Raw genomic sequence first — 22,689 nt, 5'->3', positions numbered from 1 at the left:
CAGCAGCCTCCCGGCTCCCCACACACAAGCAGCATTGGTTTGCGGCAGTGCTGATCCTCTGAATGAGGCTGTGCAGAAGGGTCTGTTGCAGAGATGTGTTAGAGAGGGGTGTGTTTCCTAGGGAAGGAGAAATCCTCTCTTGGAGCTGTGCTCAACCTTGCAGCCCAGCGGGCTGGATGGGCAGTGTCACATCACCAGACCAGATCTGGCCAGTGATCCCGATCTAGCACCTGGGCAATTACCTGACTGCACAGACAGGAGAAAGGGGCTTGACCCAGCCCCGTGGGGGGCAGAAGAGGTCCTGACCTGGCCCTGCGGGGGGGGGGCGGGGCACGGCCTGACCCCAATCCAGCTGTGGGGAGGGGGTCGTGACCCACGCGGGTGTGCGGCCTCACTCCAACCCGCCACATGGGGGTTGGGAAATGGCAGTGTGAATGGCCACCGCTCCCCGGCGGCCCAATTCCCTAAGTCGTGGGGAGCCCCACAGACATGCGAGGGGCCCGTGGGCCGGAGACAGCGCCTTGGTCCGAGCGGCGGCTCCCGGGATCGGACCCCCGCACGGTGCCGCCGCTAGGGGCCGCCTGTCTCCGGCCTGCGCCCCTCCCCCCACCTTTCCCCGGTTGCCATGGCAGCCGGCCGGGGCGCCGCGACCACGTGACGAAGGCGGAAGCGGAAGTCGTGGCGGCGGCGGCCGGTGTAGCCATGCCGAGCCCCCGAGGCAGCCGCGAGCGGCGGGCAGCGGCGGGTGCGGGGCGGCCTGAGTTCCTGTCGCTCGTGAGCCCGCGGGGCCCGGGCATCCCGGACAGCCCTTCCCGCCGCCGGGAGGTGTCCGCCGCGCCGGGGCCCTGGCCAGGACCGGGGCCGCCTCTGCCGGAGGAGGACTGCATGAAGCTGAACCCGTCGTTCACGGGCATCGCGCTGCGCTCGCTGCTGGCCATCGACCTGTGGGCCTCCAAGCGGCTCGGCGTGTGCGCCCGCGAGGGCTCGGCCTGGGGCAGCGCCCGGCCGCTCATGAAGGTCATCGAGGTGTCCGGCCACGGCATCCCCTGGCTGCTCGGCACCGCCTACGGGCTCTGCCGGAGCGACAGCTCGGCCGGCCGCGAGGTGCTGCTCAACCTGCTCTTCGGTGAGCCTGAGCCGGGCGAGGCAGGGGTCCGTGTGTCCTGGGCTCGCAGAGGGGCAGACATGATAGCAAGGCTTTGTCAGAACACTTGGAAGAGACATGTGTAGGGCATCTGTAAACCACACCAGATACATGGTGATGGCTCTGTGGAGGCGCCAACAGCTACATCCTTGGTTGCTCGCAAGATCAGGGTGAAATATATGGTTATCTGCTGGGGACCCTATCCTCACCAAAAATCTCGCCATTTGATGTCTAGTTCGGACATGAGGACAGGATGGTAGGGGGCACAGACCACAAGCATGTAAAGCTGGCAGCAATGGGAGGCCCCAGCCTGCTGCGATGGTATGATGGGGAGCCTCATGGGGCTTGCTGAGGCAAGAGCTCATGACAGGCTTCAGGGTGGGAGGGAGCTGGGGGATAGTGGGGGTCAGGGACTGCCCTTGTGCAAGACCTAAGTCCGTGTAGGCATGGGCAGTGTCTGGCAGAGTGGTTTTGACCTACCAAATGAATGAGTTCTATTTTAGTCCTGTGATTGTCTGCAAAAGCAGATGTTGTAGTGACCCAGACTTGTAAACCTGGCTCCTGTATCTGCCCATACCTCTGAGACTCACTAGATTTAGCAGATTCCTGCTAAAGCTCTTTTTTTCCAGAAGGGCTTATGCTGGCTAAGAATTGATCTTGTGAAGCTTTCATGGGGTATCCCAGAGTCTCTCTGTTGTGATACCTTGGAAAAAAGGAAGGAAATGCAAGGGAATAAAGAGGATTTTGGGATGGAAGTAGCATCCTCCAAATATAAATTGTTTTTCCCTGACAACAAAAAAAACAGAGTGTCTGGGATATTTCTTGGTGATCTGCAGTTAAAGTACAAGGCCAATGATGTATTGGTGCAAATCTAAAGCTAGGGTGGCCTTTCTAGGAGAAGCAGCAAGCCAGGAAGCATCTTGCAGTATTAATCTTTCCAGTACCTTCTGAAAACTGGTTGGTTTGGGCCCTGTGTCATATAAGATGACAAAATGTTGCTCTGAGTAGAGAAGTCTTCAGACATATTTAGGTATACATGGGTTTACTTCATTTGATTTCAAAGGCCTAGAGTTTGCGGGCTGTGTATGAATCAGTAAAAGGAACTGGGCTGAAAGCAGGCGCCAATGTATGAATCTCAGGTACGTGCACAGCTGGAGGGTGCCCACAGTGTTGTTAATATGTACATATGTTGTCATGTGGCAGCATAGGCAACTGGTAGGGGGTGCACATCCCCCCCCCCCACACACACACACCCGACGGCTGACACCGACACTGTCGGCAGGGCTGGTGCCCCTTCCACCCTCCTGACAGGGCTGCTACCATCGGTGGCTTCTGCAGGTGCTTTCCCCCTGCCCCCCCGATTCAGGAAGCTCGTGTGGCAGGAGTTGGTAATCGTACTAGATACTCTGATTATTACATTGACAGTAGGTTTCAATAGCTGCCATTTTATGCCTGGCTAATTTTTTGTGACACACTGAATGTACTGATTTTTTTATTTTTTTTTGGTAATAATTCAGTGTCCTTGTTTTAATGGCAACTTTTTGTATTTGTTTGTTGCTGTTGTCTCCTAGCTTTGTTGCTGGATCTAGTCCTGGTGGCAGTGGTGAAAGGGCTCGTGAGGAGAAGGCGCCCCACTCACAACAAGATGGACATGTTTGTCACCGTTTCCGTGGACAAATACTCCTTCCCATCAGGCCATGCTACTAGAGCTGCTATGGTGTGCAGATTCGTTCTGCACCATCTGGTGTTGGCCATCCCTCTGCGAGTACTGGTGGTACTGTGGGCTGTCATCGTCGGCATCTCCAGAGTCATGCTGGGCAGACACAACGTGACAGATGTGGCCTTTGGGTTAATCATGGGTTACATGCAGTACAGTGTAGTGGAATATTTCTGGCTGTCACCCCTCAGTGCACCTACTCTCTTTGCACTGTGGAGTCACTGAGGGCCACCATGAAAAGGAAACCGCCTGTGGTCTAACGTTTCTCACTGTGAACAGAGAGCATGGACAGGACTAGATGAAAGTGAATCATAGGCCTCATTTGATCAGCAAGGCTGATGGTACCAGCCATGTTTCACTTTGGCTGGAGGAAGTGAGTCCAATTGGAAAGGTATAGTTGGTGCCATCCTTGCTCCCTTAACATGCTGCAGGGCTCAAGCATGTACTACTAGCCCATATGATTGCACTGACCATTCCAGAATGAGATTATTCCTTCTCTCCTGGTGCTGGGGAAGTCTGAGGGAGATTTGCACACCAGCCAAGCAGCCCATTCTTATTTCCTTAGTATATAAGAACGCACACCAATAGGATCTGTAGTCAGGAGCAAAGCTGTCAAATGGCATGTGGCACAGTGTGCCTGTTGTATAGTCAAAGTACTAGCACATACAGTATAAACATAGATGTGACCTCTAACAAAAATCTGTAGGTGTTTACTTGTCTTTCTGTGTGCTGTAAATATACTTAACTGATAGGTGCTGCTGTGCCTGACTGTGATAGTGTGCATGTGCCTTGTAGCAGCTTCTGTCCAGTTTGACTTGAGAGACTCTGCCTTTTTGTGGATGCTTTCCATGCACTTCTTCCTCTGACTTGAGATTGCCAAGGTTTTGTCATCACATTTGTTCTCCTTCTTGAGCAGCTTGCTCATCTGGCCTCCTACCTTCAGTAAGTTAGATTCTTGTTGCATCAGGGAAAGCTGGCTAGAAAAGTGCAGCCTTCCTGCTGTGAGTACTTTGGCAATTGTAGGGGAAATATAGTGTCTGAATGGGGTTTACTGAAGTGCATAATGAGTGTACATAGCTGGGGCATGTGTGTGCCTTCTCTTTTGGTCAGCGTGCAGTGTGATGCACTAAGCTAGATGAGTTTTGCCTAACCTGCTAAAGCTGAGCCCACCTTCACATGTTCCTTCTGTCATAGACTGAGAAGATTCCCCTATATATTCACTAGTTACTCTTACCTGTGGTCATGAGGCAAACAATATGCAAATAATAATCCAAGCCATTCGTGGGCTCACTATCCAGGCTTTTCGTTTGTAAAATGGAGATGTGGATCTCCTTTGTGAAACATGTTGTGATCGAAATTATAAAAAGAGCTACTTTAAGTGCTAGAATTGCTACTATTTAGAAATAAATTCTAATTATACCAGCACTTACCTCAGTTCTGTATCTCTGCAAAAGGTGTTTAGATGCTTGAGTACATGAGTTGTCTCTCAGGCTTCATGGGCCTGTTCTTATATGATAAGGGAAGGGTGGCACCTTTAAAAACTAACTAGTTCCACCTGCCTGACTTCAGACTAACATGACTAAACACCTCTGTGAAATTTAGATGCATTGTTTCTAACACTGCCACCTCAATGATGGACCTATATGAACATTTAAGAAAGAATATAAATACGTAAGGGTAAGGAATCAAAATTTAAGCAATAATAGCCAGAGGGGCCAAAAATATTTCCATAGAGCAAAAGTTAAAAGATCTTTTGGGTATGAGGGACCTTTACTAAAAAAGGCTAATCACTCTCTTTGCATTATTAGTGCTGAGGAAATACTTAGTACAAAGCTTATTCTTTTGGTGAGAGAAAAACAAGACCATGTCTGAGATAAATAAAAGAGAAATTATATTGTATTGTAAAAGTCAGAGTTTTAAAAGGTATTTAGGCACCTGCCTCCAGTTTAATTTATCCAGAGTTCTGGAAGAAAGATTGGCATAAGTTTAAGTTCAAAGGGAAGAAGAATTGCATGCTTTACTGTGTCCTTTATGACTGACCCAGGAGAACAGTCTCTTTCCCATATCAAAAAAGTTAAAAGTCTGGCCACACCAGCAGCTCAGTGGGCCAGTTAAAGCACACCAGGTTGTATAACTGACACAGCACAGGGATGTGACATGGCCTGCATCCTATCCAGCCCCTTTAACTCCTCCGCCTGGATGACTAGCATCTCTTTACAGTTGGGTCTACTAAGGGATGACCTTTGGCACAAAACTAGATTGAGGTTCAGACCCTTGGCTTTGGGGTCAGTGAAGTGCCTTCACTGCTCTGCCTCTGCTTCTCTCCCTATTCCTGTAAGGCTTATGAGGAAAGGCTGAATGAGCTAGGGTTATTTAGTCTGGAGAAAAGAACGCTTATGAGGGATTTGATAACACTTTTCAAACACATGAAGGATGAGTAGAATGAGGGTGGAGATGGGCTTTTCTCTTGGGCCTCAGGGGCCAGGAGTAGGAATTATGGATTCAAGCTACAGCAGAGAAAGTTTAGATTGGAGATTTCTAACTGGGTTCAACGCTGATTTTTAAAGTAGTCCTGCGTGCACTTGCTTCTGAGTGTCGGCAGCCTTCTAAGGTTTTACACTCACATTTTTTTTGCTCCCCTGTTGCATGGCAGATTTTCCCCCTTAATGCTTCAAAATTAGCTGATAGAATCTTGTGGGCCACACTATCAAATGGATTGATACTGCAGAAATCTGTGATACTGCAGAACTTCCACCATAGATGTCACTACTGCTCCATTCTTTACCCAGCTTAGAAAGCCGATGGAGGCTGTCAAGCAAATCATGGAATTCAGATCTAGTTGGCCTTGTCCTTACTACCCTTTTTGAAAGAATGGGAAGTTATGACTATGAAAGTAATTGTGGTTGATAACTAATCTCTACAAGTATCTTCCTCTGTGACTTTAGGAAGCGTTAAATAAACTGTGAGTCCATCAGCCATTCTCAGAGGAAAGGCAACTGTGGGAGTGTAAACTAGTCAATGTGGAAAGTGAATTAAAGTAGTTTGGGCTTTGCTCCTTGCCACTTTTTGTTGTTTTAGATTTAAGTTTATTTGTTAAATGCTTTGCTTTTTACCTGCTTGTGTGGACTGGGGAAAGTAAACCCAACTGTGCAAAGTACTGTTGCAAGTACACAATTCATTCCGTGACAGCAGTCGTGCATGCCACTGATTAAGCTTGAAAGCAACATTCCCAAAAGCAGTATGGTTTCTTTTCTTTTTTTTAAGGTTGAAGGCATCCCTTCAACAAGCCTGGATGTTAATTTGTTTGACCTTTACCTGCAACATAACTCATGTCTTTTAATCATTATTTAAAATGTTTGGTATGAACTTAAAAGACCTATTCTGATTCATACTAGTCGGTGCCTTCAACCTCCGGTTGACTAACCTAATCTTGTACAAAGGTAGTAATTTTAGATATCTTGCTAGAACATGGTGGATTATAGAAGTATAGGAGCTGGTTTCCCAGTTTAGTAAAATCACTATGGTAGCATAAAAGTCAGCCTGGGGAAGCAATCCATACGGGCATTCCCACTTCCTTCCTTCCTTTTTCCTCCTTCTCCCCCCGGCCCCTTCATCCCATTCCCAATGGAGGGGTTGAAAACAGGAAGGAGGGGGCAGGCTGGAGTCCATTGTTCTGTGTCTTTTCACCTTAGAGCAATGGTTCTCAGCCTTTTTTGGACTCAAGCCACCCATGGAAGATGTCAGCTCCTTGTTTTCACTTGTTTTTTTACTATAGAAAAATAATAAAATAAATATTCTGTTGCAGAGAACTCAGAAAAAACACCACAGATCTGAATGTTTTTAATGCTTACAATTCCTATTTGAAATCTCTGGATTTATCTTGTGAATCATGTCTGTACACCTAACAGTGCTAACATTGTGTGGTAGTTGTAGCACCTTTGAAAGGATACCAGGGCACCCTAATTAAGAATCACTGGGTTAAAGCAATCTTGAAGATACTCTAATTTACAGCAGGGACAATGGCAACCTCAGATTATGGGGCTTGTCAGGATTTCTGACAGATATTTTCTCTCTGCTTTCTGTTCCTATGCTTGGCTCAGGAGCAGTCTGTCTGATGTTGGGGGCTGTATTGTATTCATGTAAAAGAAAATGTGGCTTAAATTATGATGCTGACATCCAGTTCCTTTTAACAGTTTTTTAAGTATGTGTTTAATTCCAAAGGTCAATACTGTACGTTCTGATTTTTTTTTTTTTTTAACTGACCTCACTTTGTAATGCTGTGAAAGCTTGAAAATAATGTGTTTCACTACTCAGCCCAACACTGTTAGCTTAGTGGATTAAGCTCCTTCTTGTTTTTCTCCTGAAATGCACATAGCAGCACTAAACTTCCTGATCCATTCAACATGTGCATGATGGCTGCTCAGCTCTGGGGACTATGCAACTCAATTCCTTCTGTTACGTAACATTGCTTCCTGCCTAATCAATGCCAATTTCTCTATCTGGGGATCAATGTTTTTAACTTTTTATTGTGCTCTGCAACATTGATATAAGCCAGCTAATTTTAGATGGGATCAAAGATCAGGTCTTACAAGGCTGACAGCAGATGAGAGCTTTGAGAGATGTTTCCTTTAGCAAAGATCTTGGCCTCGAAATGAAATGTTCTTGGTGCTGGTTGTAGGAGGAATGCAAGCATCTTGTTTTTTATTTTAACTCAACCACATACTGCCCCCTTTGAACCACTCCTCAGGATCCCCCTTCTTCACCCATTGGATACAAAATTCTTGTCCTTCAAGGGTCTTCACAATTTAACTCTCTTTTCTTATCCAGTGGCTTATCCACTTTACTCAGTCACTTCTTGCTCTGCTTTGCCTTGCCAGTATCATCGTTTTCTATCACAAGAATATTTGAACCTTCTTCTATGGTGCCCCTTTTTGCAGGGAGCACCTCACCAGTATTAGTTAACAGTTATTATTCTCTTAAGAGTTACCTGTACTGACCAAACCAAACATGACAATGGTGAAGACCCTCTGAGACCTCCTACAGATGCTTTTAGCTAGGATTATCAGCATCTCCTCACATTTCTGTTGCTGTCTCTTGTCTTCCGGTTCCCCTGTTGTCTTTTATGTTCCTTCCTATATCTTATGTGTCTTGAAACCGTGTGCTTCTGGGAGCAGAAATGGTTCTTAATTGTATGTCTCTATAGTGCCTGGCATTCTGAAACCCTGATTGGGCTGGGACCCCTAGGTGCTGCTGAAATGCACAGAAAGAAAAACACGCAGCCCTTTTACCAATGAGCATCACACATGCTGGAACTTGCCAACACTGTTGTTGTCCTGCATAAATGCCATCAATTTCTGTGCTAGAAGATAATTAGAAACTTACTTATTCTAAATCCTTGAGGCAGCTCACCTTAGTGCAAGACCCATTGTGAATCGGACCGGTATGTGCTCAAAGCTAGTTACCCTACATGTTTATAAAGAGTGCGTTATTCATCGCAGTGACCATGCCATGTATATTACTGTGGAGGGGGAGAGCTATTGTCCCCTCTCCAGCCTCTCTTCCCCCAAACAGAAATAAAGGCAACTTTAAGATAACCTAGCCAGTAGCTATGTGATGCTGTCAATTTATAGGGTATTTATATGTATTCCATCTGAATGTGGTAAATGACATAATGTTTTTCAGCTCTTCCTTAGTTTTGTCTCCATGTGATTTCTCACCAAGAATGGGAATACAGATTCATACACAAACATATATAATGTATATTTTTCAGTGTGCTGTGACAATGGTTTTGGTGTCCCAGAACTTTATTTGTAATAAAGGATCAGAAATTTAAACTTACTATGATTTGTATGGTCTGTATATTTTCTTTTCTCCAGGATGCTTTTCCTGCTTTGCCTAAGTATAAGGCAGGGGTGACTGGTGCCTCCTGAAATTAGAGGGGCACAGTGTATGGACGTCAGCATTGGGGTGGTGAGCAGCAGCCACCTGCAAAAGCCATGGGGTGGGGAGGAGGGACTATGGCAATTGGCAACCACCTGTAGAAGCTGGTGGCAGGGGTGGGGTGGGGTGGCAAGTGGTGACCACCTGCAGAAGCCATCAGTGGCAGGGTGGCAAGCGGTGACTGCAGAAGTCAGTGGTATGGCAACCAGCGACCACCCGCAGAAGCTGGTGACAGTGTTGGCAGCACGGAGGGGAGGGGGTGGTGAGTGGGGACTGCCTGCAGAAGTTAGCAACAGCGACCAATCTCAGGGGGGGCACATGCCACCCTGTGCCCCCCTACCAGTCACCTATGGCATAAGGTAAAGTAAAAGTACCTTTTAGCTTGAAAACTCTACTTAAGAACAGCTGCTTTGTTCCTTCTGAGGCTCCTCTACAACTATGCTGCCTCCTGAGTTTGTAAGGAACATGTTTGAGGCCTAAGCATAAGTGCCTACATCCTTTATATATTCTCTATTGTATAAAGAAAGGAACTGTACATCATTGCTGTAAATGTATAACTAAAATAATATAAATTCTGGTTTAACTTTGTCTAAAGACAGGTTTGTATGGCCAGATTCCATTTTTTGCTGAGCTAAACAGGAAAACACTGAGTCCATCTATATATGATATTAATGTGATACAATAAACTCTGGTGCAGTTCACGCCACAGTTTATTGCTCCCAGGTAGAGCATTTACACGTGCACCCAGGACTGCAGCACGAGCTGGGGTGAAGGACCCCTACCTAGCAGGGTCTAGTGGGGAGAGGCTACAGACATGCAGGCTCTCTCCACCGGATCTGCTGCAAAGTGAAGTTTGATTTCCACCCCTTTTCCCCCTCAACCAAACAGTGAATGTTTCTTGGGTCTGGAAGGGAGTTGCTGTAACTCATGGCAGTTTCTGTGAAGCATAATGAATTACAGCAGGGAACGGTGTGTCTGTCAGCACCCCATGTTACAAGGCAGAAGAATCTCTTTTAAGTAGGCTGTTTAAACAAAAGAGACCAACAATTTACCCTATTTACTTTTGCATACTTATTAACACATGAACACAGTGTGCAAGAGGCTAAGGGAGATTCCAGCGTACCCACATTGCACGAAAATTCATGAGTACAGAAAGGAGGGGATAATTAGGTTCAGGCAGATTGAATAGTTTTTCTGGGCACCCAAAAATCCCATGGTGGATGTGCAGCTTGAGAGTGACCAGTAGACTTAATGCTCTACCCATCTCTCTGGCCCAATGAGAGTTAGTGAGGAAATGAATGGGGAGCCCCTGCCATCCTCCCCAGACTTCTACTTACCTCTCCAGTCCAGTGCTGTCCACACTCCCTACCCTGTAGTGGAACAGGGAAGTGTTGCTGCAGCCTTCTGGCTGGATAGATGCATCTACATGCAGCCACAGCAGTTTTGAGGCATTTCAATTGGAGGGCACTATAGGAGGCTGCACAGGTGTCTGTGCCTAAAACAATCTCCTTTTGAAATGTTTCCAAGGCTGTTATGCTTAGGAATGTTTCAAAAGTTACTTCTGTCAGTGCTTATTTCTGGGTTTTGCTCTGGTTATAGATTGGAAATTATCTCTGTCTGTATTCAGGAAGGCTGTGTGCTCCAGTGGACAGAGCATTGGATGGATAAGAGACTTGGGCTCTGTTTCCAGTTGAGCTCATGACATGCCCTGTACCCTGGGGAAAGCTTCATTCCCTCTCAGTGATTTTTTTCCCTCTTTCTGTTCTTTGTCTATTTTGTCTACTGAGACTGTAGGCTTTGCAGAAAAGAAGAATTCCTCTCACTGTAATTATAGAGCAGTCAATACAAAGGAACTATGTGAGCTGACGGGGCCCACTGGGCATGTCAGTAATGCATGTCGGATCATAGGAAAGTATGGCTAAAAGGGAGTTTATGAGGTCATCTAGTCCAGCCCTGTGCTCAGGGCAGGATCATCCTCTGACCAGACCAAACCAAACCAAACCACTCAAGGGTTTGTCTAACCTGCTCTTGAAAATATCCAGGTATGAAGAATTCACAACCTTTCTAGGTGGCCTGTTTCAATGCTTAACCACACTTGTAGTGAGGAAGTTTTGCCTAATCTCCATTCTAAATTTCATCTGTTGCAGTTTGAGGCCATTGATCCTAGTTTTGTCCTCTGTATCCACAGAAACTGGTCTCTCTCCATCTTCTTTGTAATTCCCTTCAGGTATTTGAAGATTGCTACCAGATCTCCCCTCAGTCTTGTCTTTTCAAGACTAATTAATCCTAGGTATTTCAACCTTTCCTCATAAGTCATGTTTTCCAGGCCTTGAATTGTTTTTGTTGCCCCCACTGGACTATTTCTAATCTTTCCAAATCTTTCTTGAAGTGTGGGGCCCAAAACAGAAAACAAATACTCCAAGTGAGACCTCACCAGCACCAAGTAGAGCAGAAGAACCACTTTCCTTGATTTGCAAGTGACACTCCTATTAATACAACCCAGTATGCTGTTGACTTTTGTTCCATCAAAAGTACAACATTTGCTCATATTTATCTTGCGGTCCACTAACCTCCAGGGCATTCCTTATAGCACTATAGCTTAGCCAATCATTCCCCAATCTGTATTTGTTCATACAGTTATTCTATCGTAAGTGCAGGACTTTGCACTTGTCCTTATTGAATTCCATCTGATTGATTTCAAACCATTTCTCCTGTTTATCCAGGTCATTCTGTATCTACCCAACTGGGATACTTCATAGTTTCATAGTAGCTAGAGTCGGAAGGGACCTAGGTAGATCATCTAGTCCGACCCCCTGCCTTAGCAGGAAAGAGCACCGGGGTCAGATGACCCCGGCAAGGTGCTCATCTAACTTCCTTTTAAAAATCCCCAGGCTCGGAGCCTGCACCACTTCCCCTGGAAGCTGGTTCCAGGCCCTAGCCACCCTGACTGTGAAGTAGCGCCTCCTAATATCTAATCTAAACTTACCCTCCGCCAGTTTGTGACCGTTATTCCTGGTCACTCCTGGCAGCGCACGGGGGAACAGGGACTCCCCCAATACCTGCTGATCCCCCCTGACCAGTTTGTAGCAGGCCACAAGGTCCCCCCTTAGCCTTCTCTTGTGGAGGCTAAACAGGTTCAGGTCCCGTAGCCTATCCTCATAAGGCCTGCCCTGCTGACCCCTGATCATACGAGTGGCCCTCCTCTGAACTCTTTCCATATTGTCCACGTCCCTCTTGAAGTGTGGCGCCCAGAACTGGACGCAGTACTCCAGCTGCGGCCTGACCAGTGCCGCATAGAGGGGGAGGATCACCTCCCTGGACCTGCTCGAGATGCATCTGTGGATGCATGATAGGGTACGATTGGCCTTCTTGACTGCCTCCCCACACTGCCGGCCCATGTTCATCGTGGAGTCAATGACGACTCCAAGATCCTTTTCCGTCTCCGTGCTGGCAAGAGGAGAGTTCCCCAACCTGTAAGTGTGGTGCCGGTTCTTCCTCCCCATGTGCAACACCTTGCACTTATCAGTGTTAAACCCCATCCTATTCTCATCCGCCCACCGTTGCAACCTGTCAAGGTCAGCTTGTAGCCTATTGCACCCTTCTAGTGCACCCACATCCCCCCACATCTTAGTGTCATCAGCAAACTTGAACAGGGTGCTTTCTACCCCCTCATCCAAGTCACTGATGAAGATGTTGAACAGTGCAGGCCCGAGGACCGAGCCCTGCGGAACCCCACTGCCCACATCCTTCCAGGTCGAGAAGAACCCATCCACTACCACCCTCTGGGTGCGGCCCTCCAACCAGTTGGCGACCCATTTGACCGTGTGGGCATCGACACCACAGTCTCTCAGCTTTTTGATGAGGACAGGGTGAGAGACAGTGTCGAAAGCCTTCCGGAAGTCCAAAAAGACTACATCCACAGCAACCCCTGCGTCTAATGATTTGGTGACCTGATCGTAAAAGGCCACCAGGTTGGTCTGACAAGACCTGCCACTGATAAACCCATGTTGGTTGCCCCTGAGCATGCATTCCCCCGCAAGGCCCTCCTGGATGTGTGCCAGGATAATTTTTTCAAAGAGCTTACCCGGGATTGAGGTCAGACTAACTGGCCTGTAATTTCCCGGGTCCTCTTTTTTTCCCTTTTTGAAGATAGGGACCACATTGGCCCTCTTCCAGTCCTCCGGCACCTCGCCAGAGCACCACGAGTGCTCATAGAGCCGTGCCAGGGGTCCCGCAATGACCTCAGCCAGTTCCTGTAGAACCCTAGGGTGAAGATCGTCCGGACCAGCGGACTTGAACACGTCCAGCTTCTCCAGAAGTACCCTAACTAACTCCTCGCTAACCCTTGGCCCAGGCGTGTCTCTCTCGGGGCCCGAGGGGGGCCCAGCAGGGAGGTGGCTGAACTGGTCCCTACTTAGGAAGACAGAGGCAAAGAAATCGTTAAATATGTTAGCTTTGTCATCTGGCGTGATGACTAAGTTGCCCATCGTGTCCTGCAGGGGCCCCACATTACCCGGGACCCTCTTTTTACCCCCTATGTATTTGAAGAAGGACTTCTTATTGTCCTTAATCCGGGAAGCTAGTCCTATCTCCAACTCTGCCTTGGCCCTCCTGACTGCCCCCCTACATCCTCGGGCGACTATAACATAGTCCTTCTTGGCGATGACCCCATCTCTCCATTGGGTATATGCCTCCCTTTTAGCAAGGAGACATTCCCGGATGCTCTTAGTGAGCCATGGGGGTTTATGTGCCCTCCTGCTCCCTTTGACCCTTGTTGGGATTACCTCCCTTTGGGCATGGAGGATCGTCTCCTTAAGGAGCAACCACTCACCTTCGACATCTGATTCCCTTCCCCTCTGGGTCCTCAGCGCTTCCCCAACTATCCTCCTTAGCTTGTTGAAGTCAGCCCTCCTAAAGTCTAGGGCTGTTGCCTTGCTGCAGCCCTTTGCCACCTTACGCTGGATGGTGAATTCCAGCAAGCGATGATCACTGTCTCCCAGGTGGCCCATCACCCGCAGCCCCCTCACCAGGTCATCACCCGTGGCCAGCACTAGGTCCAACAAGGCGTCTCCCCTGGTGGGGCTGTGCACCTCCTGGGTTAGATGGAGGTCCTGCAGTCTGGCTAAGAACCGACGTGAGCGATCAGACTTGGCTGACTGCTCCTCCCAGCAGATGTCTGGGAAGTTTAGGTCCCCCATGATGACCACATCCTTAGCCCTCACTGCCTCTGTAAGCTGACCTAAGAATTCCAGGTCGAGCTCTTCTCCCTGGTTGGGAGGTCTATAGTAGACTCCCACCGTTAAGTCTCTCTCCCCTGGACTGCCTTTTACTCTAACCCAGAGCACCTCAGAGTGCCCCCCCTCTACCCCCATGCTAATTAATGAGGAAGTATATTCCTCCTTGATGTAGAGTGCTACTCCTCCACCTTTCCTTCCTATCCTGTCCTTCCTGTATAGCCTATAGCCCTTGACACTCACCGCCCAGTCATGACAAATTTGACAAATTTGCTATGCATGCCCTTAATCCCATCCTTGAAATTATAAATGAAGATGTTAAACAAAACCAGACCCAGAACAGACCCCTAGGGAACCTCACTTGATGCTGCCTCCCAACTAGACATTGAGTGATTGATAACTACTCATTGAGCATGATGATCTGAACAGTTAAGTATTCACCTCATCTAGTTTCATTTGTATTCCCTCAGGTTATTAATGACAAAGTTGTGGGAGACGGCATCAAAAGCCTTGGTAAAATCAAGACATGCCACATCCAGTGCTCTCCCCCATCCTTAGAGCTTTTTACCATATCTGCTATAACTATAGTAAGTTAGAATGTAACAACAGTCTATCCTGTAGACTGACTTTATGATAATAATGGCTCATTTTCCCACCTCTTCCCAAACTCCTGGCAGGCCTTGTTGCCTCCAATGTGACAAAGGAGACATCAATGAAACTGAAAAGTATTTTCTGCCATAGATCCGAAACAAGAAGGATTGGAAGAGAAAGAGTGTGAACCTTCTTCAAACTGTCATGAATCTGAGGTCTAATCAAAAAGGAAGAAGGAAAATCCATGCCGGCGTAGGTATGAAGGAGAGCGAGGACAGAGATGGCATCATGCAACATAGCAACCTGCCACCAGGAACAGATACAGAAGAGCAAACCCCAGACATGGTGCATTCCTTCATGGGGGAAAATTGTACTCACCTCTGAGGTCAGTCCGTTATTCTTTGGCAATGCTTATATGGCCTGTCACAGCTCTAGAGTCTCCTTGTATTGGGACCTTGAAGTATTTGAGGGGAAGGAAGGTTTCTAGTATTGGAGAAACTGTGCAGATCCCAGCCATGATGGTGAGATCTCTTCTTTGAGTTTGTAGACAAGGGTTGAATTTCCTTCTTTTACATCACTTTTTTTCCATCTGCCTTCCATGATGGTGTTTTAGTCAGGGTGGGCCAAAGCCAGGATTTCAAGCACATCTGTCTAGTCAGAGTAGGCTGGCTTCATCATCTCAGAACTTCTGGAAGAGCCCAGCCTGACTTGCTGGAGATGACCCAGTCTCGACAAAAGCCTGTGTGAGGTTTGACAACACCAACAAAATGTAGATCCCAAAACCCAAAAACAAAAACTTAGAGGGACAGCCAAAGAACTCACAGTTGGAAGCTTCCTCTGGATATTGCAACTCTCCTGTCTGGTTTCAACTTGATAGCTATTGTTGCTTTGAGCCATGGGTAAGCATAAAATGAATACCAAGGATTACATTTCAGTCTTTTCATTCATGAGCCATTACACATCCAGGGGTCTGAGATGCCTCTATCCTAAGTTCAGAGTGGAAGTTGTGGGATCTTCAATGGGAATTTTCAGAGAGCACCCTGATGGACTGACCAGCATCAAATTCCAGTGAAAGTCTGTCAATTGAGCCACTAGGAGGCTCGGTAGGTGTTGTACTTCACTGCACAATGACTAACTCAACTTCAGGTTGGCAGGAAGACTGTAAAAATGTCCAAGTGATCAATCCACCCATGTTTCATTGCATCTCCTTCAGGTTTAAATCTGGTTGCAGCACTCTAGGGGACTGTGCAAGTAAGAGTGGACTATTATCCTTCCATAACCCTTGGGAAGGTTAAGATGCAGGCAACATCTAAATCTGTTGTGCCCTGAGGTTTCCCCACTTTTCCTGAAGATGAGCATGGTCAGCACTGGGAAAGATGCAGTAAGTGATGACAAATGGGAACTCACTGCAAGCTTCAGCAGCAGGGCCTGAGCCTAGCAGGGGCCAGGGACACCTGCAAACTCAAATGAGCTGATTCTGGGGGTGGAGAAAGAGAAACACCTGGAGAGTTGCTCTTCCCAGGAAGCTCTGGCCAGCTCATTCCAAACCCAGATGGTACCATGAGGACATCAGATCTGCTAGGTAGATTTGGGGGTACTTTCACTTTTGGGAAGGGGAAGAGCAGCAAGGCAAACTAAGGCCCAGAGAGTGGCTCTCCTTTCTCACACCCATCAACACCTTATTTTGTGAGACTCCTTGTTTATTGTGGGGGTTCAGGTGCTACTCAGTGGGCACATCTTCACAAGATGTTTAATGCACAGTATATTGTGCATTACAGCGTCCTGACAAAAACTGCTATTATGCTAATGCACAGTGATATTAGTCTGCTGCGCATTAACCATCACAAAAAAGTGTGTGATCATGCTAATGCACAGTAGGGCGGCCTACTACATGTTTATTTATTACTTCCTTTTAAAAGTACTAAATTTAATGTGCACTAAGCACTAAGAATTAATAAATGTGTAGACATGTCCAGTGTGAATAGAGACCTAGTCCCAGATGTTCCCAGATCTCACTGGAGCCGTCAGATGTCCAGGTCCTTGAGGAAAGGCAGCTGTGGCATGAGAGGAGCTGTAATAGCCATCTGATATGAACATGACTGTGTCTCCTAGTAGATACAGCTCAGCTCCTTGGCACAGAGTTAGCTATGTAGCAAGAAACTATGACTGGCTGTCAAGCAAGCAGTTGTAACTCTAAATCAGATTTCTTCAGTTGTGTCTCAGTGGCAAATCCTGACTCCACCTTGGGGTGGGTGGAAAGGCAGAGGATATGGGAAGCTGCTCCTTAGTGCATGCCACAGAGGAGTGGTTGTAGGTTCTCAGGAGTCCAGAAAAGGGGGATGGGCTGCATGTATCTATGGGAATGCTGACCCACTTATGCAGCAGGTGTAGCAGGTTCCCCAGGCTCAGTTTGACTTCCTCCAAGGCTGCAGAGCAGTTGGGTTAGTTTTGCTAGAATAAATAGGCCAAAGCTGTTATTGTGACCTCAGAGCTGTATGACTCATAAAATTATACCTAAGGTGGGAAGGGACCTTGAGAACTCATCTAGTCTATACCAAACAGTGAACTGTGGTTTGGGATTTCAGGTAGAGACTTCAGCCTGCCTGCAACTATAGTAACAAACCCCATTAATTTTGTGTAATAACTTTTTAATAGAGATACATGGAAAGAAGGGAAAAGAGGCAAAACATTTTAAATGCAAAGTATCAAGTAAGCCTTGCATTTTAACAATATCCTTTATTCCCTTCCTTTTTTGCTGCAGAGAGTTTTTATATGGAAGGCCTCCTGTCTGACAAACTTTCAGAAGGCAAAAACAGTCCTTTTGGGGAGAAAGAGAGGGGGATTAGCTGTTCAGTCTTTTATTACTGCAGGTGTCAAAGATTGAGTCCATTCCTGTAAAGGCAAAAGAAGTCAAAAGGACACAAAAGGAGATAGGAAGGAACAGCAAAGGCAGGTTCTATTTCTGCCTAGTGTTGACCCTAATATGTAGTTTCATTACCGGTGAAAGACCTGACAAACAGAAGTATAACAGTGTTTGCACCTTGGGCAGTGGTGGCAATAGGCTGGCAGTGGCAGCTGCTACCAATCTTGTGCCTCCTGTAAGTCAGTGCCCAGGGCTGGTACCCCATCTACCCCCACCTTTGTTATGCTACAACTGGCAGACTTGTAGCAGTGCTGGATGGATTATGGCATAACCTTCAGCTGTCTTGTTGGTTGTGGCTTCCTAGCTCTAGTGGAAAAAAAGAGCCTTGGCTGGTTAAGTCAGACTTTTATTAAACAGAAGGCAAAAGGAGCAAGACAGGAAGGAGAGGAAAATAAGGGGAGAAAAGAAAAGGACACATCAGAGAGGGGAGGGAAAACATGAATCTCTGTCACAGTCCCAGGTTATATCTGGGGTTTGAGTGAAGCCAGTGGAGGCTTCAGACACATTATTACCTAGGTCATCCTCCATGACCAGAATCAGGATGATGAGGTCCCAGCAGTATCCTCATGAATCCCACATTGGCAGGAGCCAGGGATGACTGTCACAATGATAAAGTTCTGTCCTTGCAGCCCAGCTAGTTGTCCTTACACCTCTCCCATTTAGTGACCCCCAGGCAAACAATTCAGAAAGGATGTCGCCAAGTTGGAGAGAGTCCAGCAGGCAGCAGTGGAAATGGTTAGGAGGCTGAGGGAACTGGGCTTATTTAGTCTGCAGAAGAGAAGACTGAGAGGGGATTTAATAGCACCCTTCAACTACCTGAAGGGAGTTACAAAGAGGATGGAGCTGGACTGTTCTCAGAGGTGACAGATGACAGAACAAAGAGCAACCGTCTCAAGTTGCAACAAGGGAAGTTTAGGTTGGATGTTAGGAAAAACTTTCTCACTAGGAGGGTGGTGAAGCACTGGGACAGGTTACCTAGAGAGGTGGTGCAATCTCCATTCTTTGCAGTTTTTAAGACCCGGCTCAACAAAGCCCTGGCTGGAATGATCTAGTTGGGGATGGTCCTGCTTTGAGCAGGTTGGACTAGATGACCTCCTGAGATCCTTTCCAACCCTCATTTTCTATGATTTTATGAATTTTTAAGAAGGAAGCAGTAATCTTATCCTATGAATCCATCAGAAATCCCCAGTGATCCCCCAATCTTAATGACTTCAGCTATAAAGAATCCTTCTGTTTTTAGAAGCTGTCAGCTTGTCGTCATGTTAGTCTGTGATCTCAGCAAACTCCTGACATCTCCTATTGCAGTTCTTTCAACCTCAGTGTCTCAGTTTGTCCCAGGATATTTGTGTACAGTTTTTGTTGACATAACAATATTATGTAAAAGACTGAGTTTGACTTTTGTTACCTTTGGCAGCATGATGTAGGGGCCTCTAACCAACAGTGTGTGCCCAGCATACAGAAGGCTAATCATCTGGTGTTCACAGTGAGTGGCTTCGCAGCAAGTTGGCTTTGAGGCCTGTAAATATTTTAATTTTAAATATTTTCCTTGCTGTGCTTGCAACCTCAAAAGCATGTCTGGCCTGGAAACAAGATGGAATCTGGAAGGAATTTTGTTTGCTTTCATTGTCTGAACAGGGAGTAGGGCAAAAAGAAAAATCACAATAGCTAGCATTCCTCTACAGATCTCAAAGCACTGAACAAAGTCAATCTTGTTATTCTCATTTTAACAGTTAGGAAACTAAGACATGGCAAGGAGAAGTTCACCCAGTAGGCTACAGGTAGAGCTTAGAAAACAATTGGCATCAGTTGTGCCAGGTGCATTTGTGCCCATTACTGACTAAGGAATCAGCCCTAAATCACTACCAGCAGAAATTCCTTTATCAGACAGGGCCTATTAATCACAACCATTAGGGAGATAACCTTCTGCTGATGACTGCAAGGGTATGACAGGGGATGGGTCACTCTACACATGCCGCATTTCTGGTGTCCTTCCTCTAAGGCTGCTGGCTTACCAGAGAGCCTAGAACAGCCATGGACAGGATACAATAAGTGCTACCTCTGCCCTTGCACTTTCCAATGGGTGAGGGGCACCCTCTGGACTTCATGCATCAAGGCAAGTGTGGTGGGGCCTGTCTCCCTTGTGTGGGAAAAAGGAGAGGCACACTTTGCCCACATCTGCTGAGGGTGCTATTAAATTCAGAATTATGAAAGCTGAGTCTAAAAAGGTTGAGTCCCACTACTCTAAAGGAACCATTAATTGCCAGTGTCAGAGATGGGCCTATCTGTTATGCAGTGACAGTCATAGCCATAGCCAGGCATTTTGGCACTAGGTGCAGGTCATCTGCAAAACGCCCCCCTCTGTGCACTACTACATAATTACGACATTTGATTTGGCATTCGCTGTGTGAGGGCGCCTGGCACTGGTGCACCACTGACATTGCCCTTGCTATCGTACTGGTGATAGCAGGCTAAGGCCCACCAGGCACTGGGATGTGCCTGCTCCTTTTGGAGAGCAAGCGCAGGTGGTAGAAAGGAGCTAATGAGGGACTCGCCTGACTGGAAGAGGCTGGAGCTATGTAAACCCAGAGCCTGCACCAGTCAGTTCATCTCTCCCCAGCAACCAGGAAGTGAGGAGCCCCTGGCTGCAGGGCTCCTCCAAGGACCTCGATGTTGCTGTCACACTCCAGGCCTGGGAACGGAGGCAAGTTCCCTGGGCCGAGAGGTTTACAGGCAAGTGGCCTTTGTTTATGGGCTGAGACCAAACCAGAAGTCCCAACAGCCCAGAGAAGGGTTGAGCTGGGCCAGAGGGTCCATGAGCCCAGAGCAGGCCAAGCTGGACTAGAGAGTCTGAGAGGACAGAGCAGGGGGCTGCGTGCGGGACTGGGATCCAAGAGCCTGGAGGAGGGGCTGTGTGTGGGACCAGGGCATCTAAAGTCACATTAATGAGAGAGAACATCTGTAAGGCTGGGGACATGGTAGAGGTGAGGAAAAGGAGCCATGTAATTTCCCCTTAAGGCTACAGGTGCCCTACAGAGACCTAGGTCCCCCTCAGCCTGACTATTGGGTAACTATAGGCCTTAGGTAACTATAGGCCAGTTAGTCTCATCTTGGTCCTTGAGAAGACCTTTGAGAAAATTATCAAGGAACACATCTGCGGGGGCCCAGCATGGGAGGTAATCGTAGAATCATAGAAGTGGGGTTGGAAGGGACCTTGTAGATCTTCAAGTCTGACCCCCTGCCTGGGCAGGAGAAAACTGGGCTCAAATGACTCCAACCAGGTGGGCATCAAGCCTCTTCTTAAAGACCCCCAGGGTAGGAGCCAGCACCACTTCCCTTGGAAGTTGGTTCCAGCTCCTAGCCGCCCTGACTGTGCAGTAGTTCTTACAGATGTCTAATCTAAACGTACTCTCCAGCGACTTGTAGCTGTTATTCCTTGTTATGCAGGGGGCGCTAGGGGAAACAAGGTCTCTCCCAAACCCTTCTGGTCCCCCCTAGTGAGTTTATAGACAGTCACCAGGTCCCCCATCAGCCTTTTCTTGTGAAGGCTGAACAGGTTCAGGTCCCACAGTCTCTAATTGTAGGGTCTGCCCTGTTGTCCCCAGATCATGCAGGTGGCCCTTCTCTGGACCCTCTCCATGTGGTCCACATCCCTCCTGAAGTGGGGCGCACAGAGCTGGATGCAGTACTCCAGCTGTGGCCTGACCAGTGTCGCATAGAGGGGGAGAATCACCTCCTTGGCCCTACCTGAGATGCACCAATGGATGCATGACAAGGTCCGGTTAGCCCTGCCAATGTTCAGGGGCAACCAGCATGGGTTCATTGCAGGCAGATCCTGCCTGACTAACCTTGTTTCCTTTTATGATCAGGTCACCAAGTCCTTGGATGCGGGAGATGAGGTGGATGTCATCTACCTGGACTCCAAGAAGGTCTTCGACACTGTTTCTCACCCCGTTCTCATAAAAAAAAAACTAGGCAACTGCAGCATTGATGCATACATAGTCAGATGGGTGGCAAATTGGCTTGATGGTCGCACCCAGAGAGGGGTGGTGGATGGGTCATTGTTTACCTGGAGGGATCTGCACAGTAAAGTTCCCCAGGGCTCAGTCCTCAAGCCTGTGCTATTCAACATCTTTATCAGCGACTTGGATATGTGTGTGGAAAGCACACTGTCCAGATTCGCTGATGACACAAAGATGTGCAGAGAAGTGGGCACACTGGAGGGGAGGGACAGAATCCAGCTAGATCTAAACAGGTTACAGGGGTGGGCAGATGAGAATAGGATGCAATTCAACGCAGACAAGTGCAAGGTGCTGCATCTAGGGAGAAGGAACCAGCAACACACCTATAGGCTGGAAAACACCCTTCTTGTCAACACAGTGGCTGAGAGGGATCTTGGAGTCATTGTTGACTCCAGGATGGACACGAGCTGCCAATGTGAGGAAGCGGTCAGAAAAGCTAACCACACCTTGTTGTGCATCTACAGATGCATCACAAGCAGGTCCAGGGAGGTGATCCTCCCCTCTATATGCCATTGGTTAGGCCACAGCTGGAGTACTGCATCCAGTTCTGGGCACTGCATCCTTACTGTGAAGAAGTTGTTCCTGACATCTAGCCTAAAGCTAGATACTCAGCATGGAGTAAAAGTGGCCCCTTCCCCTCCCCCTCCCGCTGCCAGTGTTTCCTGGTGTAGCCACCCAGAGCCTGTGCAGAGCTGCCCTGTGTCTACATGGCATCACCGCCACCTCTGGACTTCCCCGCAGGGCAGCAGTGGCAGTGTAGAGCAGACTCAGAGCAGCCTCATGTGGGGCCCGGGAGGCTACACCAGGAAGTGCCAGTAGCGGCCAGGGGGAGGAGTTGCTTTTACCCTGAGCTGAGCAGCAGTATCTCTCCCTCCCATGCTACCACTGCTGAGCCCGGTACCCAACACCTGCTCTGTGCTTGCCCATCCAGGCTGAGCGGCAGCAGTGGCCAGGTAGAAACCGTTTCTTGGCTCAGGGGGAAAGCAGCCCACCCCCTCACCGCTGCTGAGCAGTTCTTGGTGCAGCTGCCAGATCAGCACTATAGAATTTGGGGGGGGTTGGTTCCAAAATGGCAAACCCCCTTCCCAACAGCAGTACGTCCAGGGGCAAGGGAAGGGACT

At 47.9% G+C, this 22,689-nt stretch overlaps 1 protein-coding gene across 1 annotated transcript; it reads left to right on the top strand.

Moving 5' to 3' along the window:
* Window positions 1-681: 681 nt before the first annotated feature.
* Window positions 682-8,693, top strand: PLPP6 (phospholipid phosphatase 6). The gene is made up of 2 exons (XM_090047761.1): window positions 682-1,126; window positions 2,716-8,693. The coding sequence occupies exons 1-2, from the start codon at window positions 703-705 to the stop codon at window positions 3,084-3,086; spliced, it is 795 nt and encodes a 264-aa protein (XP_089903887.1). The 5' UTR covers window positions 682-702; the 3' UTR covers window positions 3,087-8,693.
* Window positions 8,694-22,689: the final 13,996 nt, after the last annotated feature.

The sequence above is a fragment of the Crocodylus siamensis genome, chromosome 5 (assembly GCF_052110815.1).
Source record: "Crocodylus siamensis isolate JL-2025a chromosome 5, ASM5211081v1, whole genome shotgun sequence".
NCBI classification, from domain to species: Eukaryota; Metazoa; Chordata; order Crocodylia; family Crocodylidae; genus Crocodylus; species Crocodylus siamensis.
Note: the sequence above shows the minus strand (reverse complement) of the source record. Positions and strands in the feature narration are given on the sequence as shown.